This window comes from Pecten maximus, chromosome 1 (genome assembly GCF_902652985.1).
Source record: "Pecten maximus chromosome 1, xPecMax1.1, whole genome shotgun sequence".
NCBI classification, from domain to species: domain Eukaryota; kingdom Metazoa; phylum Mollusca; class Bivalvia; order Pectinida; family Pectinidae; genus Pecten; species Pecten maximus.
Genome location: NC_047015.1, coordinates 31,207,966 through 31,227,663, shown reverse-complemented (window position 1 = coordinate 31,227,663; position 19,698 = coordinate 31,207,966). Strand labels below are relative to the sequence as shown.

Here is a 19,698-nt window from a genome sequence, read left to right as displayed (position 1 = left end):
GACAGCCATCAGCTGTTCCTATGAGAATAAACCCAGCAACCAACAAATGAAAATCATTCTCTAACCCCTTCTCTATTACCTCCAGTGTTTCTTCTTCACTACATCCAGGCTGTGTCTGTAGTCGTCCTTCATCCAAGTCACGGATGTAACTCTCACACTTTGAATATCTGTACAAGAAAAAGTAATGAGACATATTAGGTAACACAGATTACTACAAAACAGTCATACTCTTCAACTACAAAGGCAACATATAGATTAAGACAAACACAGCTATGCTGGCATTGATTTACAGTTAGAGGCTTATTTTCTATCGTTTAAAATACTTCCAATTTTAAAGTATTGAAATATTTTTTCTTACCTCAAGTAAGTATAAAGTGGAAAATATTTAACACATACAGTGCAATGTATTAACTGAAGACATTTTTCTGAAGAAGTCATATCAACATGATTTTCAACAATTGTAGCATTGGTCCTTAGGTCCAGGACAAAAATTGTAATGTGGTTGTCATGGTTACTACTGACCCATCCTCCAGAAGTAGGTTCTTGGCCTTGACCAGTCCAACACCTGGTGTTACATCCCCGATACCAATGGAAAACCCTCGGTTACCTGTTGTAAACATCTTGTAATTATTTTTCTAATAATCTTCTGTATGGTTATTTTAGATTATCCTAATGATCATAATTATTTCAACCAAGTCACCAAGAGTAATGTTTTGTATAGAAACAAATGACAGAGGGTCACTTGACACTTTAGCCCTCCTTGACACTTTACAGAAAAATATTTTGAAGGTCAGTAAATCTGATAGTTGACTACAATATAAATATTTTGTCTGATAACTACTTTTCATAATACTTATATAGTCTATCAGTAGTCAATACAGTAGCATTGCTATTGACAATAAAAATACTCAAAATGCAACAATTTTGTAATATAGTTTGTCTTTTAGAAATTTCTTTAAATTGCGAGCATTTTTTCAGAACAGTATTGTTTTTTAAATCGATCATTCTTTGATTATGATATTATGGTATTTGTGTAAAAAAAAATATGCATTTTTGAATATTTTGAAAGATAGGTCCTTCCCTTGACCCTCCCTGCAACTTCATGGAGGTAGGTTATTTTCTATAGAGTCAAAGAGTTTTCTTATGCATTTATAATATACCAATAAGTCAAAAGAGTTTATATAGTTTTTTATGGATAGCAGTGAATCTAATGTCCGCTGACTGACAAGTGGTGACTTCCTGTTACTTACTGAGGAAAGCTGGACAGAGTCTGGCCAGGCGAACCAAGGCATAGGCAGCATACTGTTCACCATAGTCCCTCAGAATCACATAGAAGATATTATTTTTGGAGCCAGACCCCAACGTTCCTTTGTCCATTGACCCACACATTAGTTCACTGTTACGTATGACAACAACTGCAACAGCAAATATCACAATTGTTTATTCTGTTGATCAAATTGCTTAAAATCACTGGGTTCAATACTGAATTCTGAAAAAAAATAAAATTCACTCTTAGGGCTATTCCAGTTAATAAATCCTTTAAATAAATGGGAGCACAAGAAAGTAAAAGAAACTCTATGCATGATGGGTGCTGGAGAATAACAATCATTAATATGTACTCACAAGAGTCATTATAGCAGAGATCCTCCCCTGTTGAGTAGTTTTTCCCACGAGTACGAAGATTGGCCTTCACTGGACAATTCTTATTTGGTCGTAACAGTACGCCAAATATCTGTTTGCCAGTCCACAACTTGCAGGGCTATTAAAAGGAAAATGGTAATAATGAGCACTCAACATATACACATAATGATATAAAGGTTAAACACACTTCTCAGAGTGAGGTATTTTATCACAATGTATATAACTTTCAGGAAATGTGGTACATGAAACATATTACTAACTACAATATGTACTTGCAAATTCATTTCGAACATCATTGATATCTGACTTTAATTATTTAATTTATATCTATACCTTAACAAATTTCATGTTAATAAATTGTACATAATTATAACATGGTCACTTTAATAGAATAAGATTTAGAAATTTTTTAAAAATTTGTTGTCCACATCCAAACATTTATGATACAGAGAAAAGGTAGATCATTGACCTATATGATACATGGGTAAGTAAATATATCAGCAAGGTTCATCAACATTTGATACATGGTCAGGGTAAATATATCAGCAAACTTCACCAACATTTATGATACATGGGGAGGTAAATCTATCAGCAAACTTCACCAAACTTTACAATACACGGGGAGTTAAATCTATCAGCAAGCTTCACTAACCTTCACAATACATGTGGAGGTAAATCTATCAGCAAGCTTCACCAACCTTTATGATACATGGGGAGGTAAATCTATCAGCAAGCTTCAATCAACCTTCACAATACATGGGGAGGTAAATCTATCAGCAAGCTTCAATCAACCTTCACAATACATGGGGAGGTAAATCTATCAGCAAGCTTCACTAACCTTTATGATACATGGAGGAGGTAAATCTATCTTCATGTCACTGTCTGTCCCTGACAACATGGCTGAAATCAACTGACAGGTTCGAGCCCGATCAAAGAACACATCTTTCTGGGTAATGAGGTAGGCACCTGTTAAAGAATTCAAAATATGGAGAGTTTTCTTTTTTTCTTATTAAGATCAGGAAAATTCCACAGCTAAACTATGACTTTAATAAACACTATAATTATTCCAATGATAATTTTAAAATATCTTTTTTTGTGCTTTATTTTCAGTAAGAAAACCAAATTCAGATGAAATGAAGAAATATATAGCTACCTGTGATAAAATCCTGTATAGCAGCTATCAGCGGTTCTCCGTTTCTCGGTGTTATGATGTTAGCTTTAGACTGAAACACACAAAACAGAAACAGACAATGTCTAACATACATATACACAATCAGATGTATGACTTATTGTTCTGGGAATGCTATAAAAACCATTCCACACCCAGTTAAACATTTAAAACATATTTTAAATCAAATTAAGTTACATCATATGCATGTGAATATAATGAAAAGTTCTGAACATTATTTCCATAAAAAAGAATATATACCTGTTAAATGTCAGACATACTTTACCGTTAGTATGGAATCATTTTTCTCACTCATTTTTCAAGACATTGAGAGGTAGAAAAAGAAAAATGTTGTGAAGCATTTGGAGAATGATCTATTATTAAAACATATAATAGAGAAAAAATTAACTGGATGGGAATAAATAAAATTCTTAACATCTTAACAACTTCTCACCCCCATCAAAGTGATTGCCTCGGCCTTGGCTTCCTCTGTCTGCGGCAGATGAAGATTCATTTCATCACCATCAAAATCTGCATTGAAAGGGTTGCAACAGCACTCATTGAAGCGAAATGTCCGATGGGGCATAACTTTTGCCTGAAAACCAAATAAATGAAGAGATTTAACGGTACTATTTTTATCCTGCAATAAGCCAATGGTCAACACATAACCTTCGACCTCTGACAATAGGTATGGGAGAGGTTATTAATCAATAAGTATGAACTTATTGCTGAATAAATATGGTGCAGTATGTATACAGAAATTAACCTAAAAGTAAATGATAGTCATCAACACATTATTGAGGACTATTCCAGTAAAATTTATATCCTTCACAAGGACTCCTGAAAGAGAGAACTTCTATCCATGGTAGTGCTGGAGAAAATGCAGCTTTCTATACACCATTGTTTTAACTAGATATTTATTAACTTCTTCTAGAGACCAACCAACCAATTGTTTTCCCATAGACTTTAGTGTTAATTGTTTTCCCATAGACTTTAGTGGTAACGTTTTGGAGTATTTCATTCAAATTCTTGAATTCAATATGACAATTATGGTTTATAACAAAAGTTTAGGGTCTGATATAACACCTAATCAAAAAAAAAAGTTGGGTCCTTCAGCTCAAATTTTCTCCAGGGTAGCCATTTTGAAAATAGGTGAATTTCGCAGTAAAAATTCTCAAAAATCTTAAATGTTTACCTGTTTATTATAATTACCTGAACTTTTGGGAAAAAAATCAATCGGACTTACGAAATTTATATCAACATTTCTTATTGATAGTTACCTATCAGGCTACATATCTATTTTCTCGCTTCATAACATACTGGCCAATCAGTGGCTGCCCGACATTTTATCCTTGGCTCAACTTTCTATACACAGGGGCTGTTTCAAAAATATATTTTTTCAATTGGTTGGTTGTTCCCTATAAATGTTCCCCTTGACAAAGTTTTGGTCCCCTCACTACAGAACTTTCCTGCTATTTAAGATGTCTGGAGTGTTGATTCCTTCATATTATTGAATTCAGATGAAATGTATGTATAAGTAAAGCAGATGTACAAACCTAGTGATTATGGGCACTTACATAAAAAGCCTGTATACTGAGCTTGTGGAGTGAAGGCTGTCGATTAAACAGTACAACATCACCATCTATCAGATGTCGTTCTACAATGTCACCATACTTGAGCTCCTTTGCAACTTTTTCTCGATTTCCGTATTTTAAAAATCTGAATAAAAAAAACACTTCTTTAATTATATATATATATATATATATATAGCAGATGGTATACATAAAGGTAACTTTGTGTTTGCCTTTAGGCTCACGCTGTTAGAAACATTTTGTAACTTATCTTTAAGACTGATCCATTATCAGTACAAAACCAAGAATTCATTTTAGTTTTCTTGTCAATTTGCAAAATCAGCACTTCAAAAATTTTTGTATTCCTTAAATAGTTAATTTCATTTTGAAAATAAACAAAATTACAAACAAGAAAAATCTGTAGATGGTTCATAATATTGTTCAATAATAATTGCTCAAAATGATTTCCACCTTTTGATGTGGTTCCTCTGCTGTATAAAGTTAGCCCCCGGATGGATGTCACATCCATTCTTTACCAGTTTACGCAGCATCTTTATATTGGCTTTGTTGACACGCTCTGGGTACGTCAACACTTTTGCGACATGTACTGGTACAGCAACCTATTATGCAGCAGATTATCAAACTTAACTGACAAACAAAAGATATTTTTATAAGGAAAGCATAATCTTCTAAGGCATCCTACTGTTGAAATATTTAATATCTGGGGTTAACTTTTTATCAAGACACAAAAAATCTGTCTTTGATTTCTCTTTAAATTCATAGAAATAGAATACTAAAATATTTTTGCAAAGATATTACACACATAATTTTAAGAAGAAAACTGAACATAAATCAATGATATAACTATTACTTCTCTCTCTTCAATTTATATGATACACAGTGATTCGCAGGAATGTGATAAAAGCCATATGTATCAATAAATTAATGTAAAACTCTCATTATACCATATTTATACTGTGTTCTTTAATGACTTTAATAATGACTTGAGGTAGGAAGTTTGCATATCTCAGGACAATGAAATATTATTTGGTATGATTTCATAGTAGATTACTATCTGGCACAGGCTAAATCAACTACACTTCAATTGTAAAGTACACTTATTAAAATCCCTGTCTTTAATTTCTGCAATATCAGGTGAAAATCAGCAAGCCACAATATTACCATACAAAACAAACCTGATCTATTCTCATGTTGGGATCGGGGGAAATCACAGTTCTGCCGGAGAAGTCAACTCGTTTGCCCGACAGATTACCACGGAAACGACCCTGTTTCCCTTTCAGTCTTTGTACAAAACCCCTTGTAGATTTCTTAGGCTGAAACCAATAATCTCTATTAATAAAAGTATTTATTGAATGAATTAACACAAACAACTGAACATTAACATGAGGTCATATGATGAAATGCATTCATATGCATCTTGTCTCCAGTGCTTTGTATTTCTGAATGATATTTTATAAAATCAATCTACATCAACATAAGCGATGTCTAGCATGTGAAATATTGTTTCTTTCTAATTAGAAAGCCCCTAATAAAATGTTACCAGTCTACAACTGAGTTTGTCAAAAAAAAATTTTGTTTATTTGCTCCAAATATTTCTTCATTGCTGCCATATCATATTCTGTTTTGCCCATTTCCGTGACTCAAGTTTGAGCCCAACAGCCAATGGATTTGCACTTGACATAATGACAACAGTACATGGATGACCCATATAAGGTCAACCAGTGTACATGATGAATATACCCTGGTGAAATTACACTTATTTTTAGTACAATCAATAATTCAGTAAGGAATTACCTGCATATGTATAGGTATGCCTGATGTCTCACTGTTGTATAACAATGCCACCTGTAGTTGTAGGTAGTCCCAGTCTTCCTGTAAAATAATTTTGAATGAGATTCATCAGTTGGGTAGAAGTATTATCAGGAAAGATATTTCATTAAAATACAAACAGTGATAGAAAACTTTGTTTACATCAGTCTTTATTTGCTATTTGTGTTAAGATAAACCTCTTTATAATGATTCCTGTAAATAACACAAAATTTATTATTTTTCACATGAATATCTATTTTCAGGATATGTTTTGATGTTATCAATAAAATGTACATTAATTTGCCTACAAAATTCTGTCTATAACAAAATCATTTAACAATTGTGAAATGGGAGACTGACATGTTGGTAACTGGTCTTCAACAATTTCCTTTTGCTGTTTATTTTTCTTCCATGATCATATGACATTGGAATGAGTATTCCATCATCTACTCTAAATTATTTATGAGGAGTCAGGAAGAATAAAGGATTTACCATAATCATATACATCTTTGCTCCTGTAGCCTTGTGTTTCTGAATGACATCATTAAGGAACAATATCTCAGTCAGTTTCATTGTGATATCATCTTCATTACTGTAAAAAATAAATAACAAGATTGTGAAATATGTAAACTCTGGACATTTTGGTTTTAATTGAATGCTAAAAAAATGAGCTGAAGGAGAACTTCAACTTGAATTCAAAACATGTCAAAGATTTGAAAAAAAAACTGTTATTACTTTAAATCTTGCTGAAAAGCAATCGTATCTGATCCTGTAAGAGCTTTAAAGCAAACCATCAGCATCCCATCACCATATTTAAATGCTTTGCAAACTGGTAAAATTCTCAAGTGAACTTGTACAAAATATACACTTTGTGGCATAATAAAAACAGGATTGATTTGGGTTTTTTCAACATTAGCACATATAGCTGGAAACCAATTTCAATGTGCTATTAATTATGGCAAGAGTGTTGAACTAAATAATGTAACCCATATCTAATATCACAGATTTTGATAAGATACATGATTTGTAATTAATGATGCCCAAGACTGAAATTCTATCCACATAGCAGTCCTAATTTATTGCAGCAATGGCTTCTGAACAGAAAATTTTTATCCTTCTTACGTTCCAGATTTAAGGTCTGACAGTACAGATGGCCGAATACAAATGGGTGGCACTAAAACTCTTGTTAGGATGAGGTCTTCAGGTCGAGCAATATCTGAGTTCATCATCAACAGCGGCATGTCCTGACAGGAAAAACAATAAATTCTCAAGATGATTTTGATGGTGTGTGTGAAAAGTTTCACCAAAATAAAGTTAAAAAATCAAGACAAAGATAGGACACACAGAAACATGGTTACAACGAAAAAAGGTATGATATGTACTACGCATATAAATATTATGATTTTATTTTATATTTGAAATTAATATAACAAACATCATTATAGTTATGGCAAAAAATTGTTGAAAACTTCAGGTAGAACCTCTTTTTAAAATAAATTGATACAAGAGACCCCAGAGGGATCTTGGCGCCCACCATTGAATGATCTATATAGGTTTCATATCAGATTGATCTTCTCTCTACTTTTCCCTTCCTCTTACTAATCTGTATAAATTGAGAAACATCCCTCCAGTACTTTTCAAACAAGGGGATTCTATATATGAAGTTTGAGATTTAGTGATAAAGACTGTCTGTTGACCATGTTGTTTTCAGATTGGTCCCAAAATGCAATACGAGGGACCAAGGGGAACCTACATATGAAAAGTCAGAAAGATCCCTTCAGTACTTTCTGAGAAATAGCAATAACAAACTTCAATTGTCAAAATCCAAGATGGCTGCCTGTCGGCCATGTTGTCTTCTGACTGTTCCCAAAATGCAATATGCATAACTAGGCACCAAGGGGAACCAACATATGCAATTTGAGAAAGATCCCTACAGTACTTTCTGAGAAATAGCGATAACAAGAATTGTTTACAGAGGGACGGAGGGACATACGGACGGACGGACGGACCACTGACCATGGACGCAAGGCGATTTGAATAGCCCACCATCTAATGATGATTTAAGGACATGCCAGTTTTTGGAGGTGGAGGAAAGCTGGAGTACCCGGAGAAAAACCACCAGCCTAAGGTCAGTACCTGGCAACTGCCCCACATAGGTTTTGAACTCGCAACCCAGAGGTGAAGGACTAGTGATAAAGTGTCAGGACACCTTAACGACTCGGCCACCGCGGCCCCATATTAATATTAATATAACAGTGGCATTATCATTCCCAATTAGAGAAAAAGAATAAATAAGACTGGCATTATTGGATGACTGTATGTGGACATATTCTACCTTTCTGCAAGATTGTGGAAAACAATACATTGGTTAATACTAACCTCATCAGAAATTCTCTGGAACAGCTTCAGCACCATGACAGGATTGAGTATAACCTTCAACAACACCAAAACCAAATTCATTGATAAATTACAATAATCTGCAATTAACATTTTACTTTGTTTTATCATATTTTTGTTTTGTTATCAATTGTTTCAAGAATTATGAGGAAGATTTTAATAACCTCAGATGTACAATAGATGTTCTCCACACTTTCTTCATTTAAAGAACTATTTTAATGGCAGTAATTTGAAGCTTACCAGGTATATATCACAATATTTTTTGGTAATCTGATGACTTTTCCTAAACTGATGATTACAGTTCCAATATACCCAGAAATATATATCAACACAAGATAATACTGCAGATTCAAATTAATACTTTTTTTTCAAATACAGATTAAGGACTTTTCAAGTATATACTACCAGTAATAATAGCTCCAGTACCTGTGTTTTATTCAGGAGGGGCTCTATCTCCTTGTCATGCTCCACTGCATCTTGAAAGGATGACAGGAAGTCTGAACGGATGATTTCATTACCCTTGTGGCCAGTTTTATACTTATCATGGATGATTTTCAGTAAACCACACTTCTTCACCATACCTATAAAATCATCAATAAACTTTATAGTATATCACAGTAACATAACAAATAGATTAAATTGATTCTAAACTTTATCATAAATTTTATTGATTTCCAAGTACGACACTCATTCTAATATAAAACTAATCATGAGTATGTCCCTGTATTCCTCACCATTGTATGCTCCACAAGATGGACAAATGGACACCTTCCTACACTTTTCGTAGATCTTTTTCTTCATTGCTTTGCATTGGAGGTAGGTGAGTGGTCGCTTGATGCTCTCTAAAAAATGTGTCTTGTCCTCGGAACGGAGCAGAATTCCACTGCATTCCTGCATTCATATATATATGTATAATATTTCGAGCTTCAATAAACATTTTCAATTTGTTTTAATTGTAATATCAGACATTTTTATTTCTGATGAGAGGCATTTAGTCTTTACTCACAGGAATATTAACTCAATCATAATTCTTAAAAATTAACAATATGAAATGAGAGCTATTTACCTTGCATGTCATTTGTAGAACATTGATAATTGCTCGGAAGTATCCTATATGGAAGCAAGGTAGCTCAAGGTCAATGTATCCAAAATGTCCTGTACAATCTGCCAGTCCCTTTCCACATGTGTCACAGTTGTTGTCTTTCTCACTTGTTCCCTGAAATCATTATTATAACACATACTAATTATTCTAATATGATTTTTTCTTTGAATCTAAAGGTATTCCTAATATTGATCATACATTTCTTGTCTGCTATCACCATTGCAAGAAGTCAGAAAAACAAAAACTGCTGTGACACACACAAATTCCCTTGTATGAACCTGGTAACACTCCAATATATATGGTGCATGTGGACTAAAGCAGAAAATATCATAACAGAACACAAATGGCAGTAACTGAACTGCTTCCAAGACTAGAGATATATGTCATCAAAATCTGATACATGTACATTAAAAGGTGGAAAATCTAATACATTAAAAGTGGTCAGCATCAAGGCATATTACCATTTCCGGCCTAAAATGAATTAAGTGCAAATTTAAGATTGTCTATTGGTTCCGAAAAAAATATCAAACAAAACTGAGAAGCCTGCATTCTACTTGACATGGTACAGATGGGAAAAAGTCTAGTTTTTTGCATGCTATGCCCAATCCCATATTGCTTTCATATAGCATGCAGTACATAAACTTAATGTAATTTTTATCTCAATAAGGGCTATATGAATGAAAATTTAACTGTCTATCAAAACAAAATTAAACTTTCAATCTTTCATGAACCTGTTGTTGAAGTGAAATAAAAACTCACAATCTGGGTACTTAGATCTTGTTCTATGTTATATATACTGGTAGTAGTTATAGCCTTGCTTTTCATATAATCGTGTCACTCAAATTTAGCCTTTAAACAGGGATATTTATAGGAAAGTATTTTAATTGTCAAGCTGGACACCAGACTGTCCAGTCAAAGAAAGTAGGAATAGACATCTGGAGGCAAAATGCATGGTTAAATTTGATATCTGACCAATATTTTATCATGTGGGCAATGAACACCTTTATAGTCATAAACAGGGATTTTCCTACAATAGAAACAGGGTTTGTTGAAAGGACCCATTCCCCTAAAAACAATCTTGAGAAAATTCCCAATTTGCCACTGAACATTTCCCAATTTTGAAGTCACTTTTGAATGATTAAGTATATTTTATAAACAAAGACCTATATTAAGGCAATGTTGAACAAGAGGCCCAGAGGGCCTGTATCGCTCACCTGGATTTTATGATATATGAAACAAGAATGATGATTAAGTATATTTGTCACTGGTATTGCTATGTCATGCCAAAAAATGACTTTTGGCGCAACCCCTTAGGGATGCTACCACACAAATGTGAGTGATATCCATTGCTTAGTTTCAGAAAAGAAGTTGTTTAAACCCATTGACCCCTTTTGACCCCGCCCTCTGCACCCGGGGGGTCAGTTCCTTCCTTTATAAAATTTTGAATCCTTACCCAAAAGAATGCTACCTGTCAAATATGAGCTGTTTCAGAGAAGAAGTTGTTCATATCAATTTAGCCAAATTGACCCCTTTTGGCCCCACCCCTCAGCCCCCTGGTGGGGTCAACCCTAAAATTTGTACAATTTTGAATCCCCACCCCATGACCATACTACCATACAAATGTGAGTGATATCCATTGATTAGTTTCAGAGAATTTGTTTATATCAATTTAACCAAATTGACCCCTTTTGGCCCCACCCCTCAGCCCCAAGGGGGTTGGCCCCATCATTTGTTCAATTTTGAATCCTTAACCCAAGGGAATGCTACCAGTCAAATATTAGAGATATCCATTGCTTAGTTTCAGAGAAAAAGTTGTTTATGTCAAATCTGCCAAAATGACCCCTTTTGGCCCCGCCTCTCAGCCCCAAGGGAGGCCGGCCCCACTATTTGTACAATTTTGAATCCCGACCCCAAAGGTATGCTCACAGTCAAATATGAGCAATATCTATTGCTTGGTTTCAGAAGAGAAGTTGTTCATATCAATTTAGCCAAATTGACCCCTCTGGCCCCACCCCTCAGGCCCCCGTGGGGTCAGCCTCACCATTTGTACAATTTTGAATCCCCACCCAATAGTGATGGTACCAGGCAAATATGAGCAATATCCATTGCTCAGTTTCAGAGAAGAAGTCGTTTATATCAATATAGCCCAATTGAACACATTTGGCCCTGCCCCTCAGGCCCCCAGGGGGTCAGCCCCCTGCATCATTTGTACAATTTTGAATCCCCACCCCATAGTGATGCTACCAGGCAAATATGAGCAAGAACCATTGCTTGGTTTCAGAGAAGTCGTTAATATCAATATAGGTATATTGACCTCTTTTGGCCCCGCCCCTCAGACCCCAGGGGGGTCAGCCCCACCATTTGTACAATTTTGAGTCCACATCCCATAGGGATGCTTCTGACAAAATTTTGTCAAATTCTGATCAGTGGTTATGAAGAAGAAGTCATTGTTGACGGACGGACGGACGACGGACGCAACGGTATGGCATAAGCTCACCTTGGTCCTTCGGACCAGGTGAGCTAAAAATAACAAGAGATCCCAGAGGGATCTTGGCGCCCACCATTGAATGATCTTCATAGGTTCCATGTCAGATTGATCTTTTCTCTACTTTTCCCTTCATTTTACTAATCTGTGCAAATTGAGACATCCCTCCAGTACTTTTCAAACAAGGGAATCCTAGCTATATAAGAAATTTGAGATTTAACGATAATGGCTATTTGTTTGCCAGGTTGTTTTCAGGACAGACTGGTCCAAAAATGCAATACAAGGGACCAAGGGGAACCTACTTATGAAATTTGAGAAAGATCCATTCAGTACTTTGAGAAATAGAGATAACAAACTTCAATTGTCAAAATCCAAGATGGCGGTCTGTCGGCCATATTGTTTTCCAATTGATCTCAAAATGCAATAAGCATAAAGAGGCACCAAGGGGAACCTTCATATGAAATTGGAGAAAGATCCCTTCAGTAATTTCTCAAAAATAGCGATAACAAACTTCAATTGTCAAAATCCAAGATGGCTGCCTGTCGGCCATGTTGTTATCCGATTAGTCTCAAATCGCAATATGCATAACTAGGCACCAAGGGGAACCTTCATATGATATTAGAGAAAGATCCCTTCAGTACTTTCTCAGAAATAGCGATAAAAACTTCAATTGTCAAAATCCAAGATGGCTGCCTGTCGGCCATGTTGTTTTCAGATTGGTCTCAAAACGCAATATGCATAACTAGGCACCAAGGGAAACTTACATATGAAATTTCAGAAAGATCCATTCAATACATTCTCAGAAATAGCGATAACAATCTTCAATTGTTAAAATCCAAGATGGCTGCCTGTCGGCCATGTTATTTTCGGATTGGTCTCAAAACGCAATATGCATAACTAGGCACCAAGGGGAACCTACATATGAAATTTGAGAAAGATCCCTTCAGTACCTTCTCAGAAATAGCGATAACAAACTTCAATTGTCAAAATCCAAGATGGCTGCCTGTCGGCCATGTTGTTTTCAGATTGGTCTCAAAACGCAATATGCATAACTAAGCACCAAGGGAAACTTACATATGAAATTTCAGAAAGATCCATTCAATACATTCTCAGAAATAGCGATAACAAACTTAAATTGTCAAAATCCAAGATGGCTGCCTGTCGGCCATGTTGTTATCCGATTAGTCTCAAATCGCAATATGCATAACTAGGCACCAAGGGGAACCTTCATATGATATTAGAGAAAGATCCCTTCAGTACTTTCTCAGAAATAGCGATAACAAACTTCAATTGTCAAAATCCAAGATGGCTGCCTGTCGGCCATGTTGTTTTCAGATTGGTCTCAAAACGCAATATGCATAACTAGGCACCAAGGGAAACTTACATATGAAATTTCAGAAAGATCCATTCAATACATTCTCAGAAATAGCGATAACAATCTTCAATTGTTAAAATCCAAGATGGCTGCCTGTCGGCCATGTTGTTTTCGGATTGGTCTCAAAACGCAATATGCATAACTAGGCACCAAGGGAAACTTACATATGAAATTTCAGAAAGATCCATTCAATACATTCTCAGAAATAGCGATAACAATCTTCAATTGTTAAAATCCAAGATGGCTGCCTGTCGGCCATGTTGTTTTCAGATTGGTCTCAAAACGCAATATGCATAACTAGGCACCAAGGGGAACCTACATATGAAATTTGAGAAAGATCCCTTCAGTACATTCTCAGAAATAGCGATAACAAACTTCAATTGTCAAAATCCAAGATGGCTGCCTGTCGGCCATGTTGTTTTCAGATTGGTCTCAAAACGCAATATGCATAACTAGGCACCAAGGGAAACTTACATATGAAATTTCAGAAAGATCCATTCAGTACACTCTCAGAAATAGTGATAACAAACTTCAATTGTCAAAATCCAAGATGGCTGCCTGTCGGCCATGTTGTTTTCCGATTAGTCTCAAATGGCAATATGCATAACTAGGCACCAAGGGGAACCTACATATGAAATTTGAGAAAGATCCCTTCAGTACTTTCTCAGAAATAGCGATAACAAGAATTGTTTACGGACGGAGGGACGGACGGACGGACTGACGGACGGACCACGGACGCAGGGCGATTTGAATAGCCCACCATCATCAGATGGTGGGCTAAAAAACAGGACAGATAACAAAATGAAATCAAAAATAATTTAAATGCAATATTTATCATAGAACAAGAGATCCCAGAGGGATCTTGGCGCCCACCATTGAATGATCTTTATAGGTTCCATGTCAGATTGATCTTTTCTCTACTTTTCCCTTCCTCTAAGTCTTACTTATCTGTGTAAATTCAGAAACAGCCCTCTAGTACTTTTCAAACAAGGGGAACCTATATATAGAATTTAAGATTTAGCTATAATGGCTGTCTGTCGGCCATGTTGTTTTGTATTGGTCCCAATATGCAAAACTAGGCACTGAGGGGAACCTACATATGAAATTTGAAAAAGATCCCTTCAGTACTTTCACAGAAATAGCGATAAAAAACTTCAATTGTCAAAATCCGAGATGGCTGCCTGTCGGCCATGTTGTTTTCTGATTAGTCTCAAAATGCAATATGCATAACTAGGCACCGACGGGAACATGCATATGAAATTTTAGAAAGATCCCTTCATTACCTTCTGAGAAATAGCGATAACAAACTTCAATTGTCAAAATCCAAGATGGCTGCCTGTCAGCCATGTTGTTTTCCGATTGGTCTCAAAATGCAATATGCATAACTAGGCACTGAGGGGAACCTGCATATGAAATTTCAGAAAGATCCCTTCAGTACTTTCACAGAAATAGCGATAAAAAACTTCAATTGTCAAAATCTGAGATGGCTGCCTGTCGGCCATGTTGTTTTCTGATTAGTCTCAAAATGCAATATGCATAACTAGGCACCGACGGGAACATGCATATGAAATTTCAGAAAGATCCCTTCATTACTTTCACAGAAATAGCGATAACAAACTTTAATTGTCAGAATCCAAGATGGCTGCCTGTCGGCCATGTTGTTTTCTGATTAGTCTCAAAATGCAATATGCATAACCAGGCACAAAGAGGAACCTGCATATGAAATTTGAGAAAGATCCCTTCAGTACTTTCACAGAAATAGAGATAACAAACTCGAATTGTCAAAATCCAAGATGGCTGCCTGTCGGCCATGTTGTTTTCCGATTAGTCTCAAAATGCAATATGCATAACCAGGCACAAAGAGGAACCTGCATATGAAATTTGAGAAAGATTCCTTCAGTACTTTCACAGAAATAGCGATAACAAACTTCAATTGTCAAAATCCAAGATGGCTGCCTGTCGGCCATTTTGTTTTCCGATTGGTCCCAAAATGCAATATGCATAACTAGGCACCAAAGGGAACCTACATACGAAATTTGAGAAAGATCCCTTCAGTACTTCCTCAGAAATAGCGATAACAAACTCCAATTGTCAAAATCCAAGATGGCTGCCTGTCGGCCATGTTGTTTTCCGATTGGTCCCAAAATGCAATATGCATAACTAGGCACCAAAGGGAACCTACATATGAAATTTGAGAAAGATCCCTTCAGTACTTCCTCAGAAATAGCGATAACAAACTCCAATTGTCAAAATCCAAGATGGCTGCCTGTCGGCCATGTTGTTTTCTGATCGGTCCCAAAATGCAATATGCATAACTAGGCACAAAGAGGAACCTGCATATGAAATTTGAGAAAGATCCCTTCAGTACTTTCACAGAAATAGCGATAACAAACTTCAATTGTCAAAATCCAAGATGGCTGCCTGTCGGCCATTTTGTTTTCCGATTGGTCCCAAAATGCAATATGCATAACTAGGCACCAAAGGAAACCTACATATGAAATTTGAGATAGATCCCTTTAATACTTTCTCAGAAATAGAGATAACAAACTTCAATTGTCAAAATCCAAGATGGCTGCCTGTCGGCCATGTTGTTTTCCGATCGGTCCCAAAATGCAATATGCACAACTAGGCACCAAGGGGAACCTACATATGAAATTTGAGAAAGATCCCATCAGTACTTTCTCAGAAATAGCGATAACAAGAATTGTTTACGGACGGAGGGACGGACGGACGGACGGACGGACGACGGACCACGGACGCAGGGCGATTTGAATAGCCCACCATCTGATGATGGTGGGCTAAAAACTGAAATTTGTATGAATTTCACTTTTTTTTTTCCAATGTCACATTTTGTCGCATAGGAACTCCCAATTCAATGGACCCTGGGCCCAGTTAAAAAATTGTAGGAAAATCCCTGAAATTTATATTCAGAATGAGATATTTGGAACGTTTCATAACTCTTCTGCTTTAAACATGACAATCTTATAATCTTTCACTCACCATCTTATGGTCCAGTACACCATTTGGCACAGGTTTTCGACTACCATCTTGATTGTAAAGGGTTTTACTGACTACATGTAAATGAGACATCTGCTGCATTTGGTGGGAATTCAACAACCCGAAGGTAACATGGCTTCTGTTGTAAAAAAAAAAAGACATATACATGTACTTTTCTTATCAAAATCAATCTTCAAACAACTAATTAGATCTATATCTATATAAAAACACTTTACATCATCTTTACTCTATATGCTTCATTGAACCACACATTCTTAATATAATTTATTTGGTATTTGATTTTTACAAAAATATTCAGAGATGCAGTATAAATATGGTTAGTGGTATATACATGTAATGTCAATGAATAAAGAAATGGTCAGTTCATGTTGGATATTCAAATTTTGTTGATGTTGCTTGTGAAATATGGCTCCCATTTTGCAAGTTGAAATATTGACCTTTAAATGTAAAAAAATAAATAAATAAACAAAAACAAAATTCCATCTCAAATCTCGACAACCATTTAGCAATGAACAAGTACTGAAACACTAGCAGTCGGAGCATACATTCACCAAAAACTTGGAAAAAAAACTACCGTAAGTCTTGGTCATGTAATATATGCAATTAATTATGGAACGCCAAATTCTATTAAAGATAGGTTTAAATAAGACTAATTGAACCTATCTTCAATTGATTTAATTGAATTGTACCTATCTCTAATTGAATTAAACCTATCTCTAATCGAATTGAACCTATCTTCAATTACGAACAAATATGGAAAAGGGACGAAGATATAGGTTCAATTGAATTAAAGATAGGTCCAATTGAATTGAAGATAGGTTTAATTTAATTAAGGATATGTTGTATTTGAAGATAGGTTCAATTCAATTAGAGATAGGTTCAATTTAATTAAAGATAGGTTCAATTCAATTGTACCTTTCTTTAAATAATTAAAGGTACATTAAATGTAGGTACAAATAATTGAACCTATCTTCAATTAATTTAACCTATCTTCAAATAATTGAAGATAGGTTCAATGAATTTAATATATGTTAATTTTGGCGTTCCATAATTAATTAATGACAGACCCTTCTCCTTCTTATTGTAAAACCCCTCTGTCAATGTCAACAGTTATGGGGTTTTGAGGGGATACACAGGGGTACTAGTAAGAGTTAAAGTTTTGTTTTTTTATGTAGTATGGTTAAAACAGGTAAAAGGGGTGTGTTTGACCCAGTGTTTGTTTACAAGGGCTTCAAGGACTGTATGTGGTATGTGTACCTTGCAGTCCTCTAACATTTAGTGTTCCATTGTGTGTGGAAAGAAGGAGAATGTATATGTGTCTTTGGTAGCAGATATGTATTTGAATGTGTAAGAGTATGCTGGTATCATACTAAAGCAATAAGGACCAAATAAAAGCTAGGTGAATCAACACTGGAGACAACAAACATTGAGAAGGTTCTGTGCTTCTTGCTGAGTCACCATCAAGAAAAATATGAAACTTGAGGTCAAACAATTGAAAAGTATCACAAAAGGATAAAAGAGTTTGAAGAAATGATAAAACAAGAAAATGTTATGAGTCTACTATCATATTTAGGAAAATTAGTGATCAATGCAAAGAGGAATTAATCAAAACAATAATAAAAAAAAGATAAAAAAAATAACATTCAGAACAGGTAAACATGATGAAGGTTAAGGGATATACCTTAATATTTAATCAAACATGTATAGAAGAGTGACAATTACAGTTATACATACATAGATTTTATTCTGACAAAAGTAGAAAATTACAGATATATCTAAAATGAAACATTCATAGGTCATTTTTTTGCCTTTTTATAACAATATTTCTGTGGTTTATTTTTCCGTTTGAAAAACTTATATTCAAATGCCTTGACAGTGTTTGTATTTACTACATTTGACGGGAGAGTGTGTCACACATTGACAGTTCTCTTTGTAAACGAATATTTTGTAACATTTAATATAGAATTTTTTTATAGAATTTGAGGTCATGCCCCATGTCGAGGAACCATCCCTGATTTTAAAAATATCCGACAATTCACAATCATTTTTCCTTGATAATATTTTGTAGACTTCTAACATATCGCCACGTTATCTCCTATACTGAAAGAATAGAGCTTGAGCAGGAGCGAGAGCGGAGTTGGAGTTTGAGAGGGAGTTTGAGTTTTGCGTGCCTAGGTGTTACTTTGTTGGATGTTACTACGTGTTTTGATGAAAGCGAGAGCGGTGTTGCTAGTTATATATGCTCTGTACACTGCTGATGTTGCTGAATATACATAGACTGGAACTTCACAACGGTATTGAATTGTGTTTCTCGACGACCCACACTACTTATTTCTAAACTCGGGTATTGTGGCGGGTGTCTGACGCTACCTCGAGGACACCTACCGAGGGCTGCGGGACTTTGATTAAAGTTCCCCGGCTATTTCGCTACAATATATCCAATTAGAAATTCCCATGTTTACAGATAAACGTCAGATAATGAGGCACTATTATGATGGTACCCATATTGGATGAAGTGAGGTAGGGTACAATCAAACCACACTTAGTAAATATCTAGTCCAAAGTTACAAAACCTACAACAGTAGTTCGATAGTGACGTGCCCCTGTGCGCGGAATAATTTCAATACTCATGTCCCTGTGCGTCGAATCCGATAGCCTGAAATCAGTTTGCCATAAATAAAAAAAAACATGGATGCGCTTTAAACAGACAAAACCAAACATAAAATTACATTTTCTTGGCCACATCGGCCTCTCGAATTGTTCCTTCACCATGGTCGCCTTTTTCTTACGCCAACCAAGATTTCACGTGTTTTACATCATTTTGCCCTGTTTGTAGCTTCGAGATTATACAGTATTTTTTAAGAGTTTTGCTTTGCTTTGATTACACTTTTTTTCAAATATAAGGATATAGTCTCTAATAGAATATTAATGATTTAAGCTTGAATGATTAATTAAATCCTATCAAATCTGGAAAAGAAGCCATGCATGCTTAAAGGTAGAGTTTAGAGATTATGCACCATGAAGTAATACTAAACAACATTCGGATATTTTTAACGTAATAGAGAGAGGCTTAAGAACTGTAGAATTATATTTGTAGCAGGACGATTTATG

General features: G+C 35.4%; 1 protein-coding gene across 1 annotated transcript in view; it reads right to left on the bottom strand.

Moving 5' to 3' along the window:
- The window catches only part of LOC117330309 (DNA-directed RNA polymerase III subunit RPC1-like), a 35,599-nt gene extending 16,225 nt beyond the window's left edge, over positions 1-19,374 (bottom strand). Inside the window, 20 exon segments of the mRNA XM_033888503.1 lie at positions 80-167; positions 523-607; positions 1,251-1,415; positions 1,624-1,759; positions 2,480-2,607; positions 2,795-2,864; positions 3,264-3,404; positions 4,387-4,528; positions 4,852-5,000; positions 5,577-5,714; positions 6,196-6,273; positions 6,703-6,802; positions 7,333-7,454; positions 8,590-8,643; positions 9,034-9,188; positions 9,342-9,498; positions 9,674-9,823; positions 16,570-16,705; positions 19,317-19,341; positions 19,344-19,374. Coding sequence (XP_033744394.1) covers positions 80-167; positions 523-607; positions 1,251-1,415; positions 1,624-1,759; positions 2,480-2,607; positions 2,795-2,864; positions 3,264-3,404; positions 4,387-4,528; positions 4,852-5,000; positions 5,577-5,714; positions 6,196-6,273; positions 6,703-6,802; positions 7,333-7,454; positions 8,590-8,643; positions 9,034-9,188; positions 9,342-9,498; positions 9,674-9,823; positions 16,570-16,705; positions 19,317-19,341; positions 19,344-19,359 — 2,235 coding nt within the window. The 5' untranslated portion in view covers positions 19,360-19,374.
- Between the last annotated feature and the right edge of the window lie 324 nt (positions 19,375-19,698).